This window comes from Oryzias latipes, chromosome 17 (assembly GCF_002234675.1).
Source record: "Oryzias latipes chromosome 17, ASM223467v1".
Taxonomy (NCBI): domain Eukaryota; kingdom Metazoa; phylum Chordata; class Actinopteri; order Beloniformes; family Adrianichthyidae; genus Oryzias; species Oryzias latipes.
Window position 1 is genome coordinate 24,511,554 of NC_019875.2, and position 20,992 is coordinate 24,532,545.

At 37.1% G+C, this 20,992-nt stretch overlaps 1 protein-coding gene across 4 annotated transcripts in view; it reads right to left on the reverse strand.

Annotated features, from left to right (window-relative positions):
* tnr (tenascin R) overlaps positions 1-20,992 on the reverse strand; it is a 139,378-nt gene that overhangs the window by 21,774 nt on the left and 96,612 nt on the right. For 2 of the 4 annotated variants that reach the window (XM_023965028.1, XM_011486828.3), the window contains 13 exons: positions 20,381-20,531; positions 18,333-18,511; positions 18,096-18,186; positions 17,542-17,642; positions 16,091-16,193; positions 15,263-15,352; positions 12,763-12,896; positions 12,477-12,606; positions 10,012-10,278; positions 7,188-7,307; positions 6,809-6,952; positions 2,638-2,757; positions 1,502-1,645 (listed from right to left, as the gene is read on the reverse strand). In XM_023965028.1, the coding sequence (XP_023820796.1) occupies positions 1,502-1,645; positions 2,638-2,757; positions 6,809-6,952; positions 7,188-7,307; positions 10,012-10,278; positions 12,477-12,606; positions 12,763-12,896; positions 15,263-15,352; positions 16,091-16,193; positions 17,542-17,642; positions 18,096-18,186; positions 18,333-18,511; positions 20,381-20,531 (1,774 nt within the window). The remainder of the gene's footprint in view (positions 1-1,501; positions 1,646-2,637; positions 2,758-6,808; positions 6,953-7,187; positions 7,308-10,011; positions 10,279-12,476; positions 12,607-12,762; positions 12,897-15,262; positions 15,353-16,090; positions 16,194-17,541; positions 17,643-18,095; positions 18,187-18,332; positions 18,512-20,380; positions 20,532-20,992) is intronic. The other 2 variants (XM_004079342.4, XM_011486829.3) reach the window with 2 other exon arrangements.

A 20,992-nucleotide genomic window follows, 5' to 3' on the forward strand; every position in this document is an offset into this window, starting at 1 on the left:
TGATCATAAAGAGCAAACTAATAATTGCGGTTTGTGCCTGGTCGGAATTATGTGACACCAAGTCTTTCATATATCGGACTGAAGCTGTGAAAAAAAAAAAAAACGCGGAGCAAGATCCACAACATTTGCACCGCTTTTGAATCTCGCACCAAGTCTCATCCAACTGTAGGTGGTGGACGTGCTCTAGTAGACAGTAAAAATAAATAAATAAATAAATAAATAGATAAAGAAGAAGAAGCCTGTCTCTGTGCTCCCTGCTTGTCCGATGTGAACACCATGGGCTGAATGCGAACCCATGAAACGGCGTGTGGCAACACATGCCCGGTCTGAACTTAGCATAAGGTCATTCTGACAAGATGCCCAAACCGGTACAACCGGTTCAAAGGACAAAAGGAAAATCAACAGTATTCTGAGATTCTCAATGAATCCCCAAGGGCGAGTCCTGCATTCCAGCATCCTTTCTAGAAATATTTCGCAATGTAATTCTTTTAATTACTGGCCAAAGGTTAAAATTATAGTAAAATATTAAAAAAACACAGCAGTAAATTAACAGCTTTGGTTTCCAGCTCAGCTCCCTCCTCAGCACAGCACTGCACTAAGGCGTCTGTAAATCTTGTGTTTCCTTCTATCCTCAATAAAGTACACTAACACTTAAACTCCCCCGCTTGGAGCAGTAACTCATTCCCAGTACAAAAGAGAAGAGCCGTCCTTTTCAGAATAAGAACCATGACCTCAGACTTAGAGGCCAATTATCATCCTGTATGCTTCAAACTCAGCTGCAAACCTCCCCAGTGCCTGCCGGGGCTCTCCAAGTGAGGAAGCAAACTGGATAAGCTCATCCAACTAAAGCTAAGATGTGATCCTGTGTTGACTAAACTATAAATATTGCTGCCTGTGGCTATGCCTGTCCATTTTCTTTCAGCTATGAATAGTTTCAGCAATGAAGGGCAGCACGGGTGGAAATCCTTTTCCTCGTGGATTCTGACCTGCAGTGAGAGTCAAGCTTTCACACGAGTAGCCTACAGACAGAAAGGTCTTTGGATAAATCCTGATATTTCACACTCCTGAAAAACTTCTAATAGGACATAACAACATGGCAGTAAGAACTCTCCAAGTCTACATGTTAACACAGGTTTGACAAATTCCCTAACAGCTTCCAACCTCCTTATAAAAAGATAGGACATTAGTTTTCAATACTGGAGTGACTCTTTGCGCCTTCACACCTACTTTTGTATGTTTCTCTTTGTTAGAACTGCTTTAGACAGGTCTATAACTGTAGACAACATCTCTTGAAGTTTGATAGTCAGCCATAAAGAAATATAGTAGAAATGGTAATTAAATCGAACTTTTACGAAAACAGTTTCTAAAGGTTGTTGAACATCTGGTTTCATTTTTTTTTTAATCTCACAGAAAAAGCTCAAAAGAGCATGATATCATAAGGTGACACTTTTAACCATGTTACGTCTTGCTCAAACATGAGTTGAATGAGTTTAATACTTACGTGTCTGAAAATTGGTTATGACGGTGCCGCTTGTTAGTGGTCCTTTAGTGGCATAGAGAGCTACAGAGTAGGTGGTGATTGGTTTTAGACTAGAAAGCTGGTGTTCCTGCTTGTTGCCTTCCACCAAGAAAGTATCAGCTGTCACTGTAAACCAAAAGAAAAGACAAACGTGTCAACTATTTTTACTCTATATGACATATCCATATAGATATTTAAGGTTTGCATAACCTTAACATATTGTTTCTTTGTAAAAAAAAAAAAAAAAAAAAAAAATAGATAGAATCCATGTTTGCATGTCAATACCTCGGTAATATCTAAAACACAACAGAAACAAATATGATTTTGAACAATTATAGAAGCAATTATAATTTCAAAAGGATTGCATAATTTTCTTTTATTTTCTTTATTTTATTTCATTTATAAATTCTTCTTCCACTTTCGGCTTCTCCCATCAGGGGTCGCCACAGCGATCGAGTCGCATGGTAGATTTGGCAATGTTTTACGCCGGATGCCCTTCCTGACGCAACCTTCTCAGACCGGGCTTGGAACCGGCAGAGGTAGAGAAGGGAACAGGGAGCAGCCTGGAGTCGAACCCTGGTTTCACGGACGGCAGGCGCCGCAAACCAGCACGAGCTAAACCGGCTCCCCTTATTTCATTTATAAATTAATTAATTAAATAAATGTAGTATATTTATGTTTTTTTTCATTTATTGTCTTTTTCCTTTATTATTTATATAATATATTAGTTGAGCCTCAAGCAATTCGGTACCCTCTTCCCTTCCCTTTTTTTACACCCTTAATTTTCTTTTAACCATACTTTTCTCTCTTTTCTTTTCATAACCCAACAAAAAAACAGAAACTGATACTTAAGTAATTATTGAAAATAAACCATACTTTTCTCTCTTTTCTTTTCATAACCCAACAAAAAAACAGAAACTGATACTTAAGTAATTATTGAAAATAAAGTTTTAGTTTCACTTGCAAAAAAGATTGGTTTAAAGTGTTTTGTACCAAAAGAGTTAATATACAAATTTCATCAACCTCCAAAAAGGTAACTTTCACAATGTTTTAGAGTTAATCTACCTTTTTAGTCTTTCTAAATCTACTTCTATTTCATGAATGAAAATTAAACTTACCCTGGTTGTGTGTGACTGTCAGCACATAGTTGTCAACATTGGACACCGGTGGTTTCCACCTCAACAAGGCTCCTTGTGGGGTGATGTTGAGAGCTGTTAACTCAGCTGGCATATCCATTGCTATAATTTTAAAACAAAAAAGCAAAATAAAAGCTATTCTTTAACAAGATCACTTCAACAAGATCACTTCACAGTAAATCACCACCAAGTAGACCCCCCCCCCCGGTAATAACCCAAACATATCCATATTCAGCCAAAATGACATAAAACCAAAGGCTGAAAAATGTTCAACGGAGAGCTCTGCAGTTGGATGTTCAGTCTAACTTAGTTGGTCAGAAATCAGAAAAAGTTGTTTATGCATTTCAGAAGCTGTTGACCAAAAAATAAGTGAGCCTTCTGTAACAGACATGGACCTTTTCAGGTATGTGGAAAAAGAATTTCAAGTGGAACCTAAGATCTAGCAGATGAATGTGTGGACACTGATGAAAAAACAGTGTCCTCAAAAAGAGACATTTTAAAGAAGGGGACCCAAAGCTTTCCTATTTTAATACCCTTCACGGTAGTTACCGTTATACAAAAAAAAGCATCTCTCCACACCTTTGGAAACACTGGGATCTCCTCTTTCTGCAGCCTGCTTATGTGTCTGTAGAAATTAGGTGGGAGGGAATCTACAGGTCTTTTTGAGTGTAACCAGAAGAGGGTTCAGTTATTCCAGAAATAATGTGTCTTCATTAATGATGCTTGACTGATAGCTCTGTTTTGCCCTAATTATAAATCTCATTATGAAACACATTTGTAGTCCTGTAATACAAATCAGATAAATGAACAAAAAGGTTAAAAAAAGGTTACATAAAAACTGGCTTTCGAAAATTTTGAAGAGAAAAATATTACTGTCCTTGCCCACACAAATGTTTAAATAATCTTCAAGGCTACTATGTGATATTCATAGCCTTATGGCAGCACAATTAGAATAAGACTGAACACAACACGTTTGGCAGTGTAAAAGTCTAATTTGGGAGAATATTGCAGAATCCCTTTTTCTGTTATTGTTAAAATACATCTCAATAGGGCTGCACGGGGATGCAGTGCTTACAGCAAGAAGGCCCCACTTCAATTCCCGGATGGGGGACCTGAAACAGAATCACCAATGGGGGACTTTTCTATGTGGACTTTGCATGGTCTCCCCCTGCATGCATGGGTTTTCTCTGGGGACTCTGGCTTCCTCCCACCATCCAAACAACTTGCTTCATAGGTTAATTGGTTACTCTAAATTGTCCCTAGGTGTGAATGGGTGTGTGATTGTGGCCCTGCGACAGACTGGTGACCTGTCCAGGGTGTACCCTGCCTGTGGCCACGAGTGCTCAAGATAGGCTCCAGCAGCCCAGTGACCCGGAAAGGGACAAAACAGGCTTAGAAAATGGATGGATGGATGGCATCTCAATAATCCAGAGAGCATTTGGACATTTAAGCAAATATGGCTTAACTGGAGATATCTGAGACATCTTATGAGAGTTGAAAGGTAAACTATTTAACCAACTGATCAAAAAAGAAAATATTTACCAACTGATAAGTATTAAAATCTTAGAGTTCAAAGCAAGTGTTGTTTTATTTTTTGACTGTGCATCAGGGCTTGACTTTCCTTAATAAAGCTGACAGGTTTCATATAACCAGTATTGGGCGTAGGAGACAGAGAAAAAAAATAAGATGCTCTGGCTTTATAGTTTTACTAGAAAAAAAATTCCTCGGAAACAAAAACGTAAATGTATCATCTTTTACTTTTATTTTTCCTTTATGAATTCTTCCCTTTATCCTTTTTTCTTTCAGAAGTAAATTTTTTAAAATCAGCCCCGTTCAGAATTTTTTATTTTAGATTTGGCTGCCTTGTTTATTGTTGTTTTGTGTAGTCATGAATTCAAAATAATATATATTTTTAGTATAATTAACACGAATGTTAGTTTGGGAGGATTAAGGGTTCTTGTCACTCTTTCCTTGTCAACACTGATTGGCCCTGAAGCAGAGCCTAATTTAGTGCCACTTCCACTAGATTCATCTTAGATTAGAAATACCTGCTGTGAGAAAAAAATGAAAATACTTTGCTTCTTTCTCAGCTCCTCATGTGGCAATTGATTATAGAAGGGAAGTATTTGTGAAACCGCAGGGTTACCAAAGTCATTACATACTTGGCCAGGCAATTTTGGATCACTCTTGCAAAGCCTTGTTTATGCATTGTTGTTGAAAGTTGTATTAAAGTGCCCCTGTTTGGAGGATTGTACTGTCAGGAAAATGTTATTTACCCATGCTAACAAGCTTGACTTTGGAGTTATGTTCCTTTTTTTAGGCTATTACAGCCCCAGTGGTTCTCCTTGTTGTAGGTGCATTGGGTTTGTTGGGAAAAAAATGCTGATAAAGGAGCACTGGAGGGGTGAAGGGGAGGAAGCAAGACAGGGGTGAGAAAGAGTGAACGCAAGAGAAATTGTCTCTTTATCTTCTTTTTTTTCCCCTGGATTGTTGAACCTGACAACCCTGGGTGAATCAGGTCTCATTATCATGCAAACACATGTTCTGTTCTCCTTCGTCTTTCCTTTTCCTCTCCAACATACACAGTGCAAAGTATGCATTGTAAATGCAATGGGAGAGGGAGCTAATCTCAGTATACTAGCACTGTTTCATAGCATATCAGTGTGTGCTTTAGTTTGTGAAGATGAAAGTGTGCAGCGTTAAACTTCATGGCCTGGATCTGCATTTGAGTGCATTCAATATTATGACCCTTTATACACTAACATTATTCAAAAAAGAAGCAAAAAAGAAGCGAAAAACTTTTTGATTCAGAAAACTGAATCAAAAAGATAGCTAAGGTGGCAAATCAGCAAAGTGAAAACATATTGTGAGATAAAACTGAGAAAAGGGTCCAATTTATAGAGATATAGAGTAAAAGATTTCATCACTTGCAGTGTGAAACCCTGAACTTCCTAAAAGATCAGCTACTTCAGATGTTTACTGTTTTCTTTTTTGTGCTATCTATAATGAAACATGTGTTTTTTTTGTGTTTCTTAACATGTTCTTGTGGCATTCTTTTCATGATGGAGGACACATATAAAGAAAATTTAAAAAGATTGTAGTTGCTACGTAGAAAATATAATGGGCGGGTCACAAGCTCCTTGCTTGCTCTGCTCCATTCCAATGCATCTACTTCTATATCCATGGACATTTTTTTTTCCTTATCCGAACTGGTATGTGGCTCAAAACTCTACAGCTCCAATATTGCTCGCCATTTTTGTTGCACCAGTAATGTTAGGGGGTTGCCTTGCGCTAACAGTCCCGCCCACATCTCAGAGGAAAATCTCTAATGAACTACTGATGCTCTGCAGAAACTGCCTCCTAGAAAATGACAGATTTTAGACTTTGTAAAAAAAAAAAAAGGAACAATCATAAGAACCACTGGGGACACTTTTAAAACAGATGAAAAGATGACTGGAGTGTGACTGTTACATCCAAAAGTAGAAACTGACAGTACACAGCAATTATGATAGTTATTTAACTGTTTATGTTTGTATTTTTTAAAACCAATAATTTGAAAACGAAAGCAAATGTCTGTCATATTATTATTTCAACAATTAAAAAAATTATTCATTCATACTAAGAAAATAAATTCATTAAAAAACAATGAGGGCTATGGTGTAGCGGTAGAATGGTCGACCTCTAATCAGAAGGTCACAAGTTCAGTTCCTACCTTATCTACCCATATGTCAAACTGTCCTTTGCCAAGATACTGAACCCACCATGCTCCTGATGGTTTCGTTTGTACCTTGCATGGCAGAACTACCACCATCCATGTGAAGGTGAATGGAAGTTGTTACTGTAAAGCAATTTTGGACCTAGAAAAGAGCTATACAAGTATAGGTTGTTTACTGAAATGCAGATTGACTAAATAAGTTTTATAACCTCCTGAATATGTCATGAAATAAACATTTCCTTTGAGTCAATTTCCTTTAGGTAACCAGTCTATCCACAGAGTTTTTATTTTATTTAGTTTCCTTATATTTTTTATTTTTGTATTTTTTCAAGTGTACAGATGTCATTTAAGATTTGTTAAACATAATCTTCTACGCCATGGGAGTGACAATGACAATTCAGACATTTCAAGTGTAATTTCAAACATAGAAACTCATACCTGTGAAAACAGATGTACTGACAACTTTGCTCTCCTGACTTCCTCTGACAGCACTGAGGCTGATCTCATACTCTGTGGCAGGAAACAGACTGGACAAGGTGTAGTTTGTCACATCGCTGTCAATCATCACACTGTCCACTCGACCTGCAGGGGGGACAATAGAGACACCAAAGCATCCCACATCAATCTCTCCAAAGCGTCACACATCAATCTGTAGTAACATTTTACAAAGAGAGTTATTATATAAAATATTTAAATAGATAAGAAATGATTGGTTTTTATTGTAAAGTGCTCAACTGCACAGTCTCTACCACATCCAAGACCCAATGCCATACTCCTGCAATTATGATCCACACTACATCATGTACTGTACTATTACCTCTGGCTGACTGGTAGGAGAGCTTGTAATACTCAAATGGAGCCAGTGGCTTGATCCAATTGATGGTCACTACATCCTCAGTCACGTCCAGCACTGTCAGCTCTTTTGGTGGATCCATCCCTACAAAGCATTGATGAGTGAAGATCAGTAAATTGTAATAATCTGTTGACTAAATTATCCTTAATTTATTTGATCTACATTTGACCACATTATGGCATCATCTAACACAGAAATAAACCACAACTATCACATCATCTCTCGCTTATTTTCTCACCAAAAGAACACAAAGAGTTAAAACTGCAAAAAAGGAAGCACTCTCCAACTCAAGCACACATCCATACACTGACTGAGTGTGTTTGTGTCTCCTGGGGCAGCTGAGCTACCAAAGGAAAGGTTGCAGCGAAAGTAATTCAAGAGGACAATTAAATCTATGACAAGACCTTCGCTTTTGGAGACAAAACCTGAGCTACTGTCAAAGAGACGTGAGATAGCACTGTCTCCCAGAAGCAAGTTAAATAAATAAACGAATAAAAGAATGAATAAATCGTTTTCTCGAAGCTCAGGTTGTAAATAAGTCTTTTACAATGACTCTCTATCCCTCCCCTGAGACTTAGACAGACTTTTAGAGTGACCTTCTATGTCAGTCCTTATTTTAACAGGGCTGAAAGAACCCCCGACTAAAGATACTTCATTGTTTCTCAAGTGTAAAATGTAAACGCTTTGCAAGATTTTTATATTAAAACTATATTTTAGCGGTTTCTCTCTTATGCCTCAATTGTCACTCTTTCTTATTTGTTCAGCCTAATTTTTTTTTAATTAAAAAGTAAACATGTGCAGCTGAGCATTGATAGTTTATCTAAAAGAAGTTCTGAACAAGCTGAACACTTCCCTGACATTCTTAAAGTCCCCCTCCAATGAAAATCGTGTTTTTGACACATGCATGTGGCATTTTTCTTATGAAAGAGAACACGTCATAAAAAATAATTTCATTTTTGCATTTGTGAGTATTTCGCCTTTTAAATCGTCGTCGCAAAGATGCTCGGTTTGAATTATTGAGCTGCTGTGATGTCACAACGGCCCAGTAGCGCCTCCCTATTGCGCAAGCTCCTTGATTCACCCCGTCCAATGTGCAATTTGCAATGTGCATAAGCTCAGGTGCGGCACAAGGGAAGACGGCACATTTCTGCAGTGCTGGCACCTATTATAAGTGCGACCAAGGCTGGAATTTGTTGCCGACTGCACCTATTTAAAAATTAAACTAAAGATAAAGTCCCAAATGTGTTCTCCACATTTGTGTTCTCTCTCTGACCAAGTTTGATGGCTTGCTGTCCCGCATTAACCAGAGAGGGTGACAATAAAAAAAGAATAAAATCAGGGGACCTTTTTTATTATAGCCTTGATGAAAATAAGAAAAATGTCAAAAAGTTCAGGAAGCCCAGGCAGGCTGGTGCCCCATCCCACAGTGGGTCTCTGTCTGCCCGCAACCTCGCCTACCGGAAGCTGGTATAGTGATCGCGATCGCTCCAGCACCATTAGCCCTATAACAGACTGTCCAGGGTGTACCCGCCTTCGCCCAACTTTTATAGAGGCTGTCAGTCGCTGTCGTTTGCCCCCCCCAATTTCACAAGATAAAATGAAATATCTTAATTAAAACATCACTGGGAACGTCTTTTTATTTAACAAACGATAACAGCGAATTAACACTAGGTTGTTGTTGTAGTCAAAATATAAAATTTTCCAAATCACTGCTCAGCATCAGATCATATTTGTGTACGGATCTTATTTACAAAGAGAAATGACAAAAATATATTTTTTTAAAACAGCACAGTAAAGTTCTAAAAATACAGCCTCTCATTACAGTAGGTTAAAACACACCCTATCTTTATAAAGTAATGCACAGTTTGAAATGAATATTACCCAGGGGCAAACAAACGCTTGATGTCAAAACACTTTATTAAAAGTTTAAAGAAAAAAGTATATTTCAAATAAAACAAATTGGAGTGATGCAAAAATCAAGATAAACAGGGGTGTCCTGATTTGACTTTTCAGTGTCATCACTCAGAAGGATGTGCAAACCCGAGCAGAGTATATAAAGAATTTGTACTTTTGTTTTCAAGTCCTACAGATTGAAAAGAAACAAAAAGAAGATGAAGAATTATATTTAATAATGGAACATTAATCAAAATTTCTGGCAGAAGTTGGTCTTTTTCTTGTTAATTCTGCTCCTTTGTTTGCTCCTTTTGGCTCTTATTTTCCCATTAGACTTCACGTCAGCAATGAATCTGAACAAAATCATTTTTTTTATAGGTTTGTTTTTGCTTTGTGATTTTCCAAGATCACACAAAAACAAGGGAGCATAGCGGCAGACATTTTAGGGTCTTACTTACTGCTGATGTTCAGGTTAAAATGTTGACCGCCTGCTGATTTATTTTGCTTTTTATTATGGAAATATCACAGTTGAAGAAGTGCCAATTGCACCTCTCATATTCCATTCTGTTTGATTCTTTTTTTACATTTAATTTACCAGCAGTGTCTCAATTTCCTTCCAACTGTTTCCCTGCCATAAACTACCTTCTATTTTTTTAATCAAATAATTCAAAGTCATGCAATACTCTGCCCACAAACCTTAACCTGCTGATATTTAGTAACCAACAAATAGTAGAAAAAGTTTTTATGGAGTGCTAAAAATGCAAAGTTTCACACTTCCAAAAAGTAACATCTTTTATCAATTTCTTTATTGCAATTCCAATATTACTATTTTGCAGTAGTGCTGTTTTATATTCATCCCATTTTTGCTACTTCCATGCACTATCAAGCAACTCACCTGTAACAAGAGACGCTGTAATTGGTTCAGAGGTAGAATCACCCTGAATTGTGATTAGACTGATGGTGTAATGAGTGGATGGCAGCAGACCCTGGACTAGTGACCTGGTCTTGGAGCCATCCAGCGTCACCTTAGAGGTGTCAGTCCCGTCAGCAGAACTGTAGCTCAAAATGAAGAGGTCAGCAGGTGGTGCTGGGGCGCTCCATGCCACTGACACTGAGTCTGAAGTCACCTCTGATAAGTAGAGGTGGGTTACCGGCCTGATTCCTGGAGGAACGGGTTCAGAGGTCATCAAAGCACCTCAAGGACAAGTAAAACTCTTGGTATGGATGAGAAGTAGTGATAAAAACAATGATTGTCCCTGTCATGGATATGACAGATAAATCACTTGATGATGGATGGAATCAGTCCAGGAGGATGAAACAGAATGCTCATAATTAACTTAAGAAAATGAGTCTTGATTAAGCAAATGGAATGTGATGGGACTATTCAGAAAAAAGGAAAAAGATTGTCACCGATGCTGTTTTAAAGAAGTAAACGCGATGTATGAAGAACAGATGGAATACCAGTGAAAAAGTGGAGATGACAAGATATTAGCTGAGTAGCTAATATTTAGATGTCAGCATGAAGGCTCTATATGAACTCTTTAATGAATCATCCATGATAATTGGATAAAAATATGTTTTAAGTCTTCATTTCCATTTTGCATTGAATTTTTTCATCTAAATTTACTTGATTAAACTATCAAATTTTAAGTGCTGCTAGTGTGCATGAGTGCTACGCAGTCATGACATCCGTGTGCTTGTGCATCCTACAGCCAAAGATGGCTCAAGAAAAGAAAAAATGAGTGATTTTTGTTTAATTGGAGAAGGAATGACTGTTCTCACTTTTTTTTCTTAATATGATGACCATGTTGGTGGTCTGGATAAAAGTGCCATCTTTGCTCAGGATGGCAGTAAGCCATTTGCAGAGTTAATGGTTCAGAGGCCAATGGGATGGAACAGCAATGCCTACACAGAAGCAATGTACGTTATTAAAACATAACAGTTCCACTCTGTAAGTCTTAATGAGTATTTTTGTTGCAGTGACAGGCAGAAGCTGTTTTTGTGAGAGGAAACTTTGTCATGTGGTGCACTGTCACACTCTAACTAAAAAATATATGTATATAACAATACTGTGTCCAATTTTCTTGCCTTGGAGGAGTTTCAGAACACTGTATTAGAAAATTAGAGCACTGCATTTAACAGGCTTTGCTCAGCAAAAAGGGTCTAATGAAACTGTTTTATAAAGGACCACTGTCATAGTTGGGTGCAGTAGAAGATGATTCAAACTGCATGAAGGGGAATAAAAACATAACATAAAGCTAAACTGCAGGAATAGAAAACAAAAAAGGAGAACATTTAAAAAAATGATGCAAGACAGAAAAAGACATTATAAGCCTGACAAGAATGGCCTTGGGAATTAGGAGACAAACCATAGAATTTCCTCTGACTGCTAACATTTGTGGTGACTGGTGTTATGTGTGCAAAGATCTCTCTCTGCAGGGTAAAGTGAAAATGTCAAAGGAACAGAGATGAATATGATGGCAACACGTCCCAATATGGTCACAGTAAGAAAAAGATAAAGTGAATGACAAATCTGGTATCTGGTTAGCCACTGCACATCGTTCAGACACCATCTTTTTCTCAAACTGAACTCCACATAAAGCTTGGGTATGAGAAGAAAATTGAGCCTACAAAGCTGGATAGATTGACAAGTGATCTGAGAAATGGATGGATAAAAAAAGAACCAGAAAATAACTAGTGTGTGACTGTAAAGAAGTAAGATGTAACAAAATGAGACATGAGAGGAACGAGAAAATTGCAGAATGTTGAATATGGCAACTAAGAAAATGGGATGAGGACCAACACTCAGGGACACAGAATTAGATGTAGATGCAAAAGATAGACATTTGCTGTTGAAATATAATAGTCAATATGCAAAGTCTTTAAAGGTCATCAAGCTTTTTTGAACTTAACTCAAATGCTGCCACTCTTTAACTGATTGAACGTAGTAAATAAAAAGCTAAAAAGCTAAAAAATGTATGGCAACCGGGCACTGAATGTTTGAGTTTTCATATCCAACTCAAACCTTTGAATGTTTAGGCTACTCCACTTTCTCAGTTTTTAGGTACTGAAAGCAGAAAATGCTAAATTTTCTTCATTTTAGTAGTGTGTTCAGCATTCAACTTGTGTATTTACCTATTTTTGGCATCTTTTCTATCTTTCTGCAGTAGCAGGACAATCGTTTATTCCTCTATCCATGCAAATACACCTAGGAATCCTGACCTCTTTCTGATGACTAAGCAGCTTGAAGTGACACTGTTTAAAAAAAAAATTGGCAGCACAAAAACACAAAAGGACTGCATTTCTAAGAGAGGATCACTTTCCCTTCTTACTAAAGCGAAATCGGATTGCTTTGTCTACCTGTGAAGGCGTCTATAGTAGCTGCATTGCTCTGCTGTCTTCCTCTCCTTGCTGCTACAGTAATGGTGTACTCAGTTCCAGGCTCCAGGTCTATCAGAGTGGTGGTGGTTACATCTTTGGGTACTGTCAGCTGGGTCAGGAGGAATCAGAAAAACAAGGGATTTTCCTCTCTCAGTCCTTTTTTTTTTTTTTTTTTTTTTTTTTTTTTTACAAAGGCAATTTATATTTGATAGATATTTAAGACAAGAAATAGTCTAAATAGGCTATACTCTGTTGGAAATATTACCTCTGAAGTGACGCCAGAGGAAGAAGTGTAAGTGATCTTGTAGAGGTCAATTGGACCCTGGACTGCGCCCCACACCAGAGTGATGGTCTTGTCAGTAGAAGCTGTCACTGTTAGATCCATTGGTTCATCCAAACCTTTAGCATAAAAATAATAATAAATACATTTTAAAAATGTCCTCAATATATACACCGGTGATTTGAAACACTTTCATCATTCTTGATAAATTGATGTAATATCTGGAAGGTCTATGCAGCAATATATTAGTATTAGATGGACTGTCTGAGGCAAAATTATGCAGTATTAATATCTTCAATGCATTTTTTTCAAACTGCTACACAATTATGCTCTTAGGAGAGAAGCAATAACACAGAAACAAAATTGTACATGAGAGGATCTTCTGGCTCCAAAACTCCTGTATATTAACATCTTCTATTATCAGATATTGTTTTGATTTGTATTTGTTTACATTTGCTATCATCATCATGTTTGCTTTAATTCCTAATAAAATAAATTGAAAAAAACGCGACTATCACAGAAAACTTCAACAAAGATTTGAATTGTGTTTTTTTTTTTTTAAACAGACCAGGTTTGCTATTTTAGAGAGCTGGTTTAAAGACCTTCAGGGCAGTTTCTACACACACACAGAACTTGTTAAAAATACAAATGGATCCTAATTGTAACTTTGATTTGGTTAAACAATAAATACAACAATTCTGCTCCTTCACACCAAGAGAGATACCAAAGGACAAAAATCAGCTCTGGACTCTGTGGTTTTAAATGGGACTAAATGGACTTGAAAAGCTGCTCACAGAATCTCTCAAAGGTGGGATAAATGCAATTTTTTAAAACGATTTTTGTACCTTTGATAGTTTCTGCTCTTCCCCTTGGGAACCCGTGGCTATTATCTGAGTAATTACTAATTGTCACTCCCACTCTGACATGAAAAAATAACTTCCATTTTCGATGATCATCTTCAAAGTGCTGGAACTTCCCCGCGATCATCAGTATATTAATATTTTTTCCCCTTGTTTGCCTGAAATATCAGTGACTGAAGCTCAGTCTGAAGCTTAGTAGAATCAGAATAAACAGAAGAAGTAAAAATACTCTCTAAATGACTCATCTTTTCTGGCTCAAAACAATCCAGCCACAGCAGTAGAAATTCATTTATAAGTTCATTTTAAAGTGATACGATAGATATAATTCAATAACATGAGGATGTTTTTTCAGATCTCTAAAGAGTTATTTAATGTAGGTGAATAGGATTTTTCAGATGTAAAGGGTGCAGAACTTTAACACAACTACAACAGAGATAAGATTAACACAAGATGATGGTAGAAATTAGCACCACACACTGAAAAACAAGGTTATTTTAGGCAGAAAACAAAGCCTTTTTTTCCTTCTTTTAAGCTAAATAGCTTAACACAGGATAAAAATTCCAACAGTCTATCAAATCCTGAAGTAAAAAGAGGGCTATTAACTAAATGCCATGCATAATTACAGCTTTAAAACGTTGTAATGAGAACTTTGACCCAATCTGATAACATTCAATAGCCGCACACCTCCATTAAACGGCACAAATGTTGCCAATGTCTAATTTAGTTAATTTTCTAAAACATTTTTTTAATGGCTGAAGCAGAAGCAGTGGCCCACAGCACTGTCTAAAAAAGGAAATGTAAAATCATAAATGGACCACGGCAGTCTGTCCAGTCTGCACTCATCCTCTCTCCTGATGAAAGTTAACGTTTGAGGCTCCAATGGAAATAGTATTTTCATTGGAGTTTAATTTTTCTGATGACAGAGACCATATATAAAGAAAATCAAGTTTAAAATTGCATTTCTAAGTATTTTTTTATTCAAGTGATCATAAATCAGGAGCAGACAAAAAAAATGTAGTTTAAAAAAGAGCTTATTTGTTATGTAGATAATACACAAGGCAAGACACAAACTTCCTGGTCCACTCCATTCTGATGCATCTACTTGTAGATAAATAGATCCATGTCTGTCTTTTTTGTCCTCGTCTGAGCTAGCATCTGACTCAAAACTGTACGATTGTATAGGTCCAATATTGGTCGCCATATTTGATGCACCGATAATCTTAGGCCGATGGTGTGAAGGGCTGTAAACTAGCGGTAGAGAGAGCTCTTAGCATAAGGGAGGGGAAAGGGGTAGGGTTACTCCGCACTAACAGTCTTGTATACAAATCAGAGACAAATTTCTAATGAACTACTGGTGCTCTGCAAAAACTAGAAAATTATGCGAACTAAAAATGGCATAATCATTAAAAGAGGTCTGTAAATGCTTTTAAAATAGATGAAAAGATGATCAGAGTGAGTCTCTAAGACTCTTCTCTAATCATCAACATGATAGAATCAGTAGGTAATAAAGATGGTTGGCAAACACAGTTTTCATCACATTTTAAACTACCCTGAATTCATCTTTAAATTTATGCAAGAGGCAATTGTTGGCTTTCACAGTAGAGCATGCATTCAAATTCACTTACCGGTCCTGGCATTCATTGTTGCTGGTGTACTCTGGTTGCTGCCTTTCATGGCAGAAATGCCAATTCCATACTCTGTGCCTGGCAGCAGATCTGATGTGCAAAGACAGAAAAAGAACTGAAGATTTAACAGGCAGCATTTCAGAGCTTTACACCATCCTCATCACACAAAAGTACGTCAAATCAGCTGAGTTGGAGGAGAAGAGCCTATTTAGCTCTTGTGGGGAGCACAATTTACATGAAAAACTCTCTTTTTATCCATCTGCATAATGGATCAGCTTCAAATCAAACTGAGTACTTTTGATTTTCTTGACCTGCTGAAAAGGAAATAAAAAAATAAAAGAGCAATGAAAAATGAGAGAGTGGATGACAGATTATTAGTAGGGAGGGTGAAGAAAAGGAAAAATGAGAGTGATGGAGGAAGAACGAGCACATCGATTGCCGTGGACAAACTGAATAACACCAGGACCTTCTACCTCTATTCTCATGCAGGCCATGCCCTTTACAGCACTATGGCCTTTCAGAAAAAACATCCAGGCTGACCCGCCGTCCTGACAGCCTTTCAATATGCCCACAGGACGACCAAAATTTCCCACAGATACGATCAGTAGCCCGTCAGCTAAATGTTAGTTCTCGACATAATCCCGCTGTGTAAAACACAAACACTTCCAAGCTTCCTTACAAATGAATGCAGTCTGATAAAAATCAAAGGCACCAGGACAAACACACAGAGAATACGACCTCTGCAGATGTTCATGGTAAATAATTTATGAAAGATCCACTACACAGCAAGTTAAAAAAGGAAAAACACACATCTCTTTTCTCACTCACCCGTGAGAGTAGTTTTTGTTGTTGCACCCTCATTGCGAGGTACGATGACTTTATCATACTGGTCTCCGGCTAAAGTGCTGTAGACCACCTGGTAGGCATCCACCTGCATTTAAACGCAGTTATTTGAACAGTCACAGCAGAAAGTTGAAGAAAACATTTGAAAGAACCACTGTGAAAGAAGATATCTGCTGTCCAAGTTTATCCTATAAAGCTTTGTCAGGCTTAGCACATAGAATTGTTATTGCAATGGATCTGGTGCACTGAGCAACGGGACAAAAACAAAACAAAAAACTAGATTTCATTGTTAAAAGGATGATTAAAAATATAGTTTTGCTGCCAAAAAATGACATAAAAATATAGAAAAAATTCATTTTCAGCAACTTTTAATATTTAGGCACTCAAATTTTGAGGAGTTTCTAAAAAATGCTATGATGTTTAAAATTAAATGTCCCCAGTCTGACCTTATATCGCAAGATAATTCAGTCTGGTGTCTGGCTTTAATACAGAGTAGGATAATACAAAAACATGATGTGATAAAACTGAAGTGACTGAGAGGGAACTGAATATTAAACTCTGAACTATAAATTGCAGATTTATGGAATAATGCCTTATATTGGCTGAAAACTCTTTGATATTCAGGTCTCTGTCAACTCTCTCCATTGCAGAATCGTGAGGATGAATGAATCCACAGTGCTGACAGTCATCTTGACTGGGAAACTCTGGGAATGTTACGGTTACTATGTTGAAACATAGTATGATTTCAGTTTTCTGGCAAACAAACCTAAACCACTTATTCATCAATTGCATCTAACTACTGGTAAATTAAAGAAATGAATAGAAAATGCAGAATGTAGAAGTTATTACCCAAGCATTGGAGGTTTGTAGTTTAAGATTTGCAAACTTAAATCCACCAATGGAAGCAAAGTAACAGCACAATGATTAATAAAGTAGAATTTAAATTTACTCAAATAAATGAATACCTTTTAACTTTTGACTTTCTTCCAACTAAAGTTTATTTCCTTTAAATAAATAAATCATCATCATCTTTTTTACTAAATCTGTTATCTCTTTTGTTTGCATATTCTCTTTTCATAGTGGTGGTAATTGAAGTTTAACTAAATGACCAGTTACAAATTCTTGGTATAAAAAGGGGAAAAGGGAACATTAATATCACAAAAATGTATGATTAATTTCAAAATGTATGTATGCATGCATGTATGCATGCATGCATGCATGTATGCATTTATTTCTTTATTTCTAAGCATGTATCTCTAGATTTAAATAAACCAGATTAAGTTCTAATGCAGCAGAAGAAGCTGGTTATTCTCTTATAAGAAAAACAGGAAGTCAAGACCTGAATAAAAAATGACTTAGTTATGATTTACAAAGGCCAAAAATAAATAACAAGAAGGAAATAACATTATTTTTTTATTAATTTTTTCATCTTTTACCTCGGCCTCACTGTTATCCCACTCAAGCTCAAGGGTGGTGGAGGTCTTCGATACGAGCCGTAAGTTCTTTGGGGCATCGATCTCTGAGAAGAACGATAAAGCTAATAATGTTGGGGACACAGAGACCGATTCTCAGCAAATGTGAACAAGCAAAAATGCACAGTTTTTTTAACCAATCAAATACAAACAATATTAAAAAGCATTATTTTTGATTTTCAAATTAAATAGCCCCATGCAACATTACTATTTTCCCATGCAGATTTATTTTTTCATTTAAAACTGAAACATAAAAATAATGTAATTAGTAGTTTTAATTCTAGATAAAAAGGAAAGATATTAATAAATGAAAAAAATATTGCCTCATTAAAAAAATACTGTCCTCTAAATAAATTTGAACACAGTAACAGTGACCTTGAACAGCTGTTCGCAAAGCGATCCAGTGCAGATAAACACTGCAGCATGCATACGGCCATATGTCATTGCTGTTTTATTCCCTGAGGCAGGCATTAGATCACACAGCAGTATCACCACATCTGCTTGTTGTCAGACCTCACCAGTTGTAAATTGGGTGGAAATAGATCCACTCTCGTTTCCTTTCCTTACTCCGCTCACAGACACCTCATATCGTGAGCCGGGACGGAGAACCTGTGGAACGCAAGACAGAGGTACTTCAGATTTTTTTTTTCTACCTCCAAATAATCAAATTTGCAGTTTTGATAATATCATAGCCAAACTGTTTTGTGAAATAATGATATACTTTTTTCCAAACACACTGAATATAATGGTCACACCTGTAGAGAGTACTGTCTCAGGGTGGGTTGGAGACGGAATGTGGTTCGTGGCCCTTCTCCTCCCAAAAGACCATAACGCAACACAATCTGATCTATCTTTGCCTTTGGTGGCGTCCACTCCACAAATGCAACGGTATCTGACACATCCCGCACAATCAGCTGGGTAGGACCATCAATCACTGCAAAACAAAGGAAGAACAGTCATCTTGTTGTCATTTACACAAACCTGTTTACATTTAACCCTGCATGACATTGCTATTTTAAATAATCAATTAGGGTTTTACATATTTTTTGAGGAAAACTGGTATATAGCACTCAACGGCATATTTGTCATATTATTCATATTCATATTATTTAAACTATATAATGTCCTTTACCTAGTCTTTTTATGGGGCAATTTCACCACACTCCTCTATACATCCAAGGATAATGGGATTATCTTGTCCCAAATTGTGGCATTATGCATTTCAGCAAAGTATCTCCACAAGTGTTATTGGTCCTGAGGTCTTAAAGGTTTTCCGCTTTGCAAACATAATCCTTGCTGACATTTTCTTCTTCGATCAAACTGAGTCAGTGTTGTGTTAGTGGAAGCGATTACTGCTAAATTAGGTGTGAAATAATAAAGCATGCTGAAGGAACACAACACTGCATGCCACAAAGTTCACTGCACACATTTTTAGGTGCAAGCAAAACACTGTACTTTAATGACAAAATTATTCACTACTGTTGGCTACAGGTCAGACCCATGGGCCATCCCTACAACCTGAGTTATTTAGCACTGGCACTCCTATATTTCTTTGCAGTTACTGAGCCTTTGAGATCTAAATAAGACTCAGGTTTGACATATTGCAGCACCGTCCTGATCCTTGTTGTATTAGAAATTGGCCCCTTGGGTCCCGTCCTAGAAAACATCCTCAGGAAGACAGTTGCCAAGAACCAGCTCCCATATCAGCTGTGTACTCCCTCCGGTTTTTCTCCCCAATACCCAATACCCCCTCCGATTTCACCAAGGAAGGATAAATCTTTATTATAAATAATGAATTTTCTTCGAATTCACTTCTTTATCCAATAAGGTGTCATGTGGTGAGCCATTGTAAAAAATTTATAAGAATGTGCCATGAATTATTAATTTATACTTAATTACAGCCGGCAAAAAGGAGGACAAATTTGACAGGAAATTGATGGTGTTTTGACTGCTGATGTTACAGTCGGAATTGTTATGAACAAAATTTGAATTGGATCTATTACAGCTGTCAAGGCAGGTGTCAGCTGGATGAGGAGTGGGCCGATACCTGCGTGAGGCTTTTCCCGGGAAAGGCGGTAGACCAACTTCTGCCTAATTTATGAAGTTTATAGTGTTTGACATATTTTGGCCACAGGGCTTTATTTTTGACTGACGACCACACAGCTACTTAACAGTTAATATTTAATAATAATTGTTCTCACTAAATAAATAACACTGCAGCACTGTTACTTTTTATCAAAGTTAACATTTCTGCCTCTAGAAATTTTCAGTGTACTCATACAGCAGAGAGGACAATGAGGATCTGAGAGTGGACTTAAAAAATGACATTTCAAAACCAAAGTGTCGGCTTAATGAGAGGGGGGGGTGGTAACAATACTGATTCATATTTAAAAAACTCAATTAATTTATGTAATTGATAAGCACTTTACATTGGCATCACCGTAACTCCTAATGCAATCAATGTGAATCAGCTGATAAACAAAAGTGGCTTTTACACCTATACGGGTATAAAGTATTGCATACCGATGTAAAGCCGCTTTTCTCCGGGACAGAATACGCTGATATACGTTGATCGCGTTAAGGGTTAAAAAGTCACATTACATTGTTTTTATTAAAGGTGCTACAATTCTGAAATCTTGCAGAATTTCCGTTTCCATCTAATGATGTCTGGGTGCCATCTTGTCTGCAGGAAGGTCCTCCTCCCAAAACGAGCATTAAGAGGTTTCCGCCCTCTACAGTCATCTTTGGTTAGACAGTTATGCCAGGCTCTAGATTGTTCATTGTCATTTTAAACTATACTTACATGTTGTGAAAGTAGCAGTAACAGGCTGACTTCGACCCTGGTCTCTGAGCGCCACCAGGTTAACTGTGTATTCTTCTCCAGGTCTCAAGCCAGTTTGTACAAATGAATTGATAGTGCTAGGCAACTGTGCAGTCATCCCTCCATCATTATCCTTTAAAAAAAAAGCAAAAAAAAGAGAGAAACAAGTCATTAAACTAAATATCTCATTTTCTAAACATTGTTTGACAGATCATATTGAACATTTAACCAAATTTTTATGCTATGAAGTTTTTTCTGGATTACAAACTACATAATTTTTTGTCAGATTCCCCATATACATTTGGATGGTTTAGCACATGAAATTCCCAAACCATAAAGCCTTGCAAAAATTGAGTATGTAAAAGTGATATTTCCCAGATCGTGTTTTGCAGAGGGAACACTCTGTTTTTTATCCAAAAGCCTGTCGTTCACCTATGCAGAGCCCCCAGCTGTATCCAGCTGTTCTCAGTGAGTCAGAGCCAAAAATGAGTCTCCTGCTGTCAGATGTTAAACCTACTGCTGTCCTGACGATCAAGCAAACCTGCACAATCAAAAGTGTTATAAAGCAGCACATGTATCAGCTTTTTCCTGGAT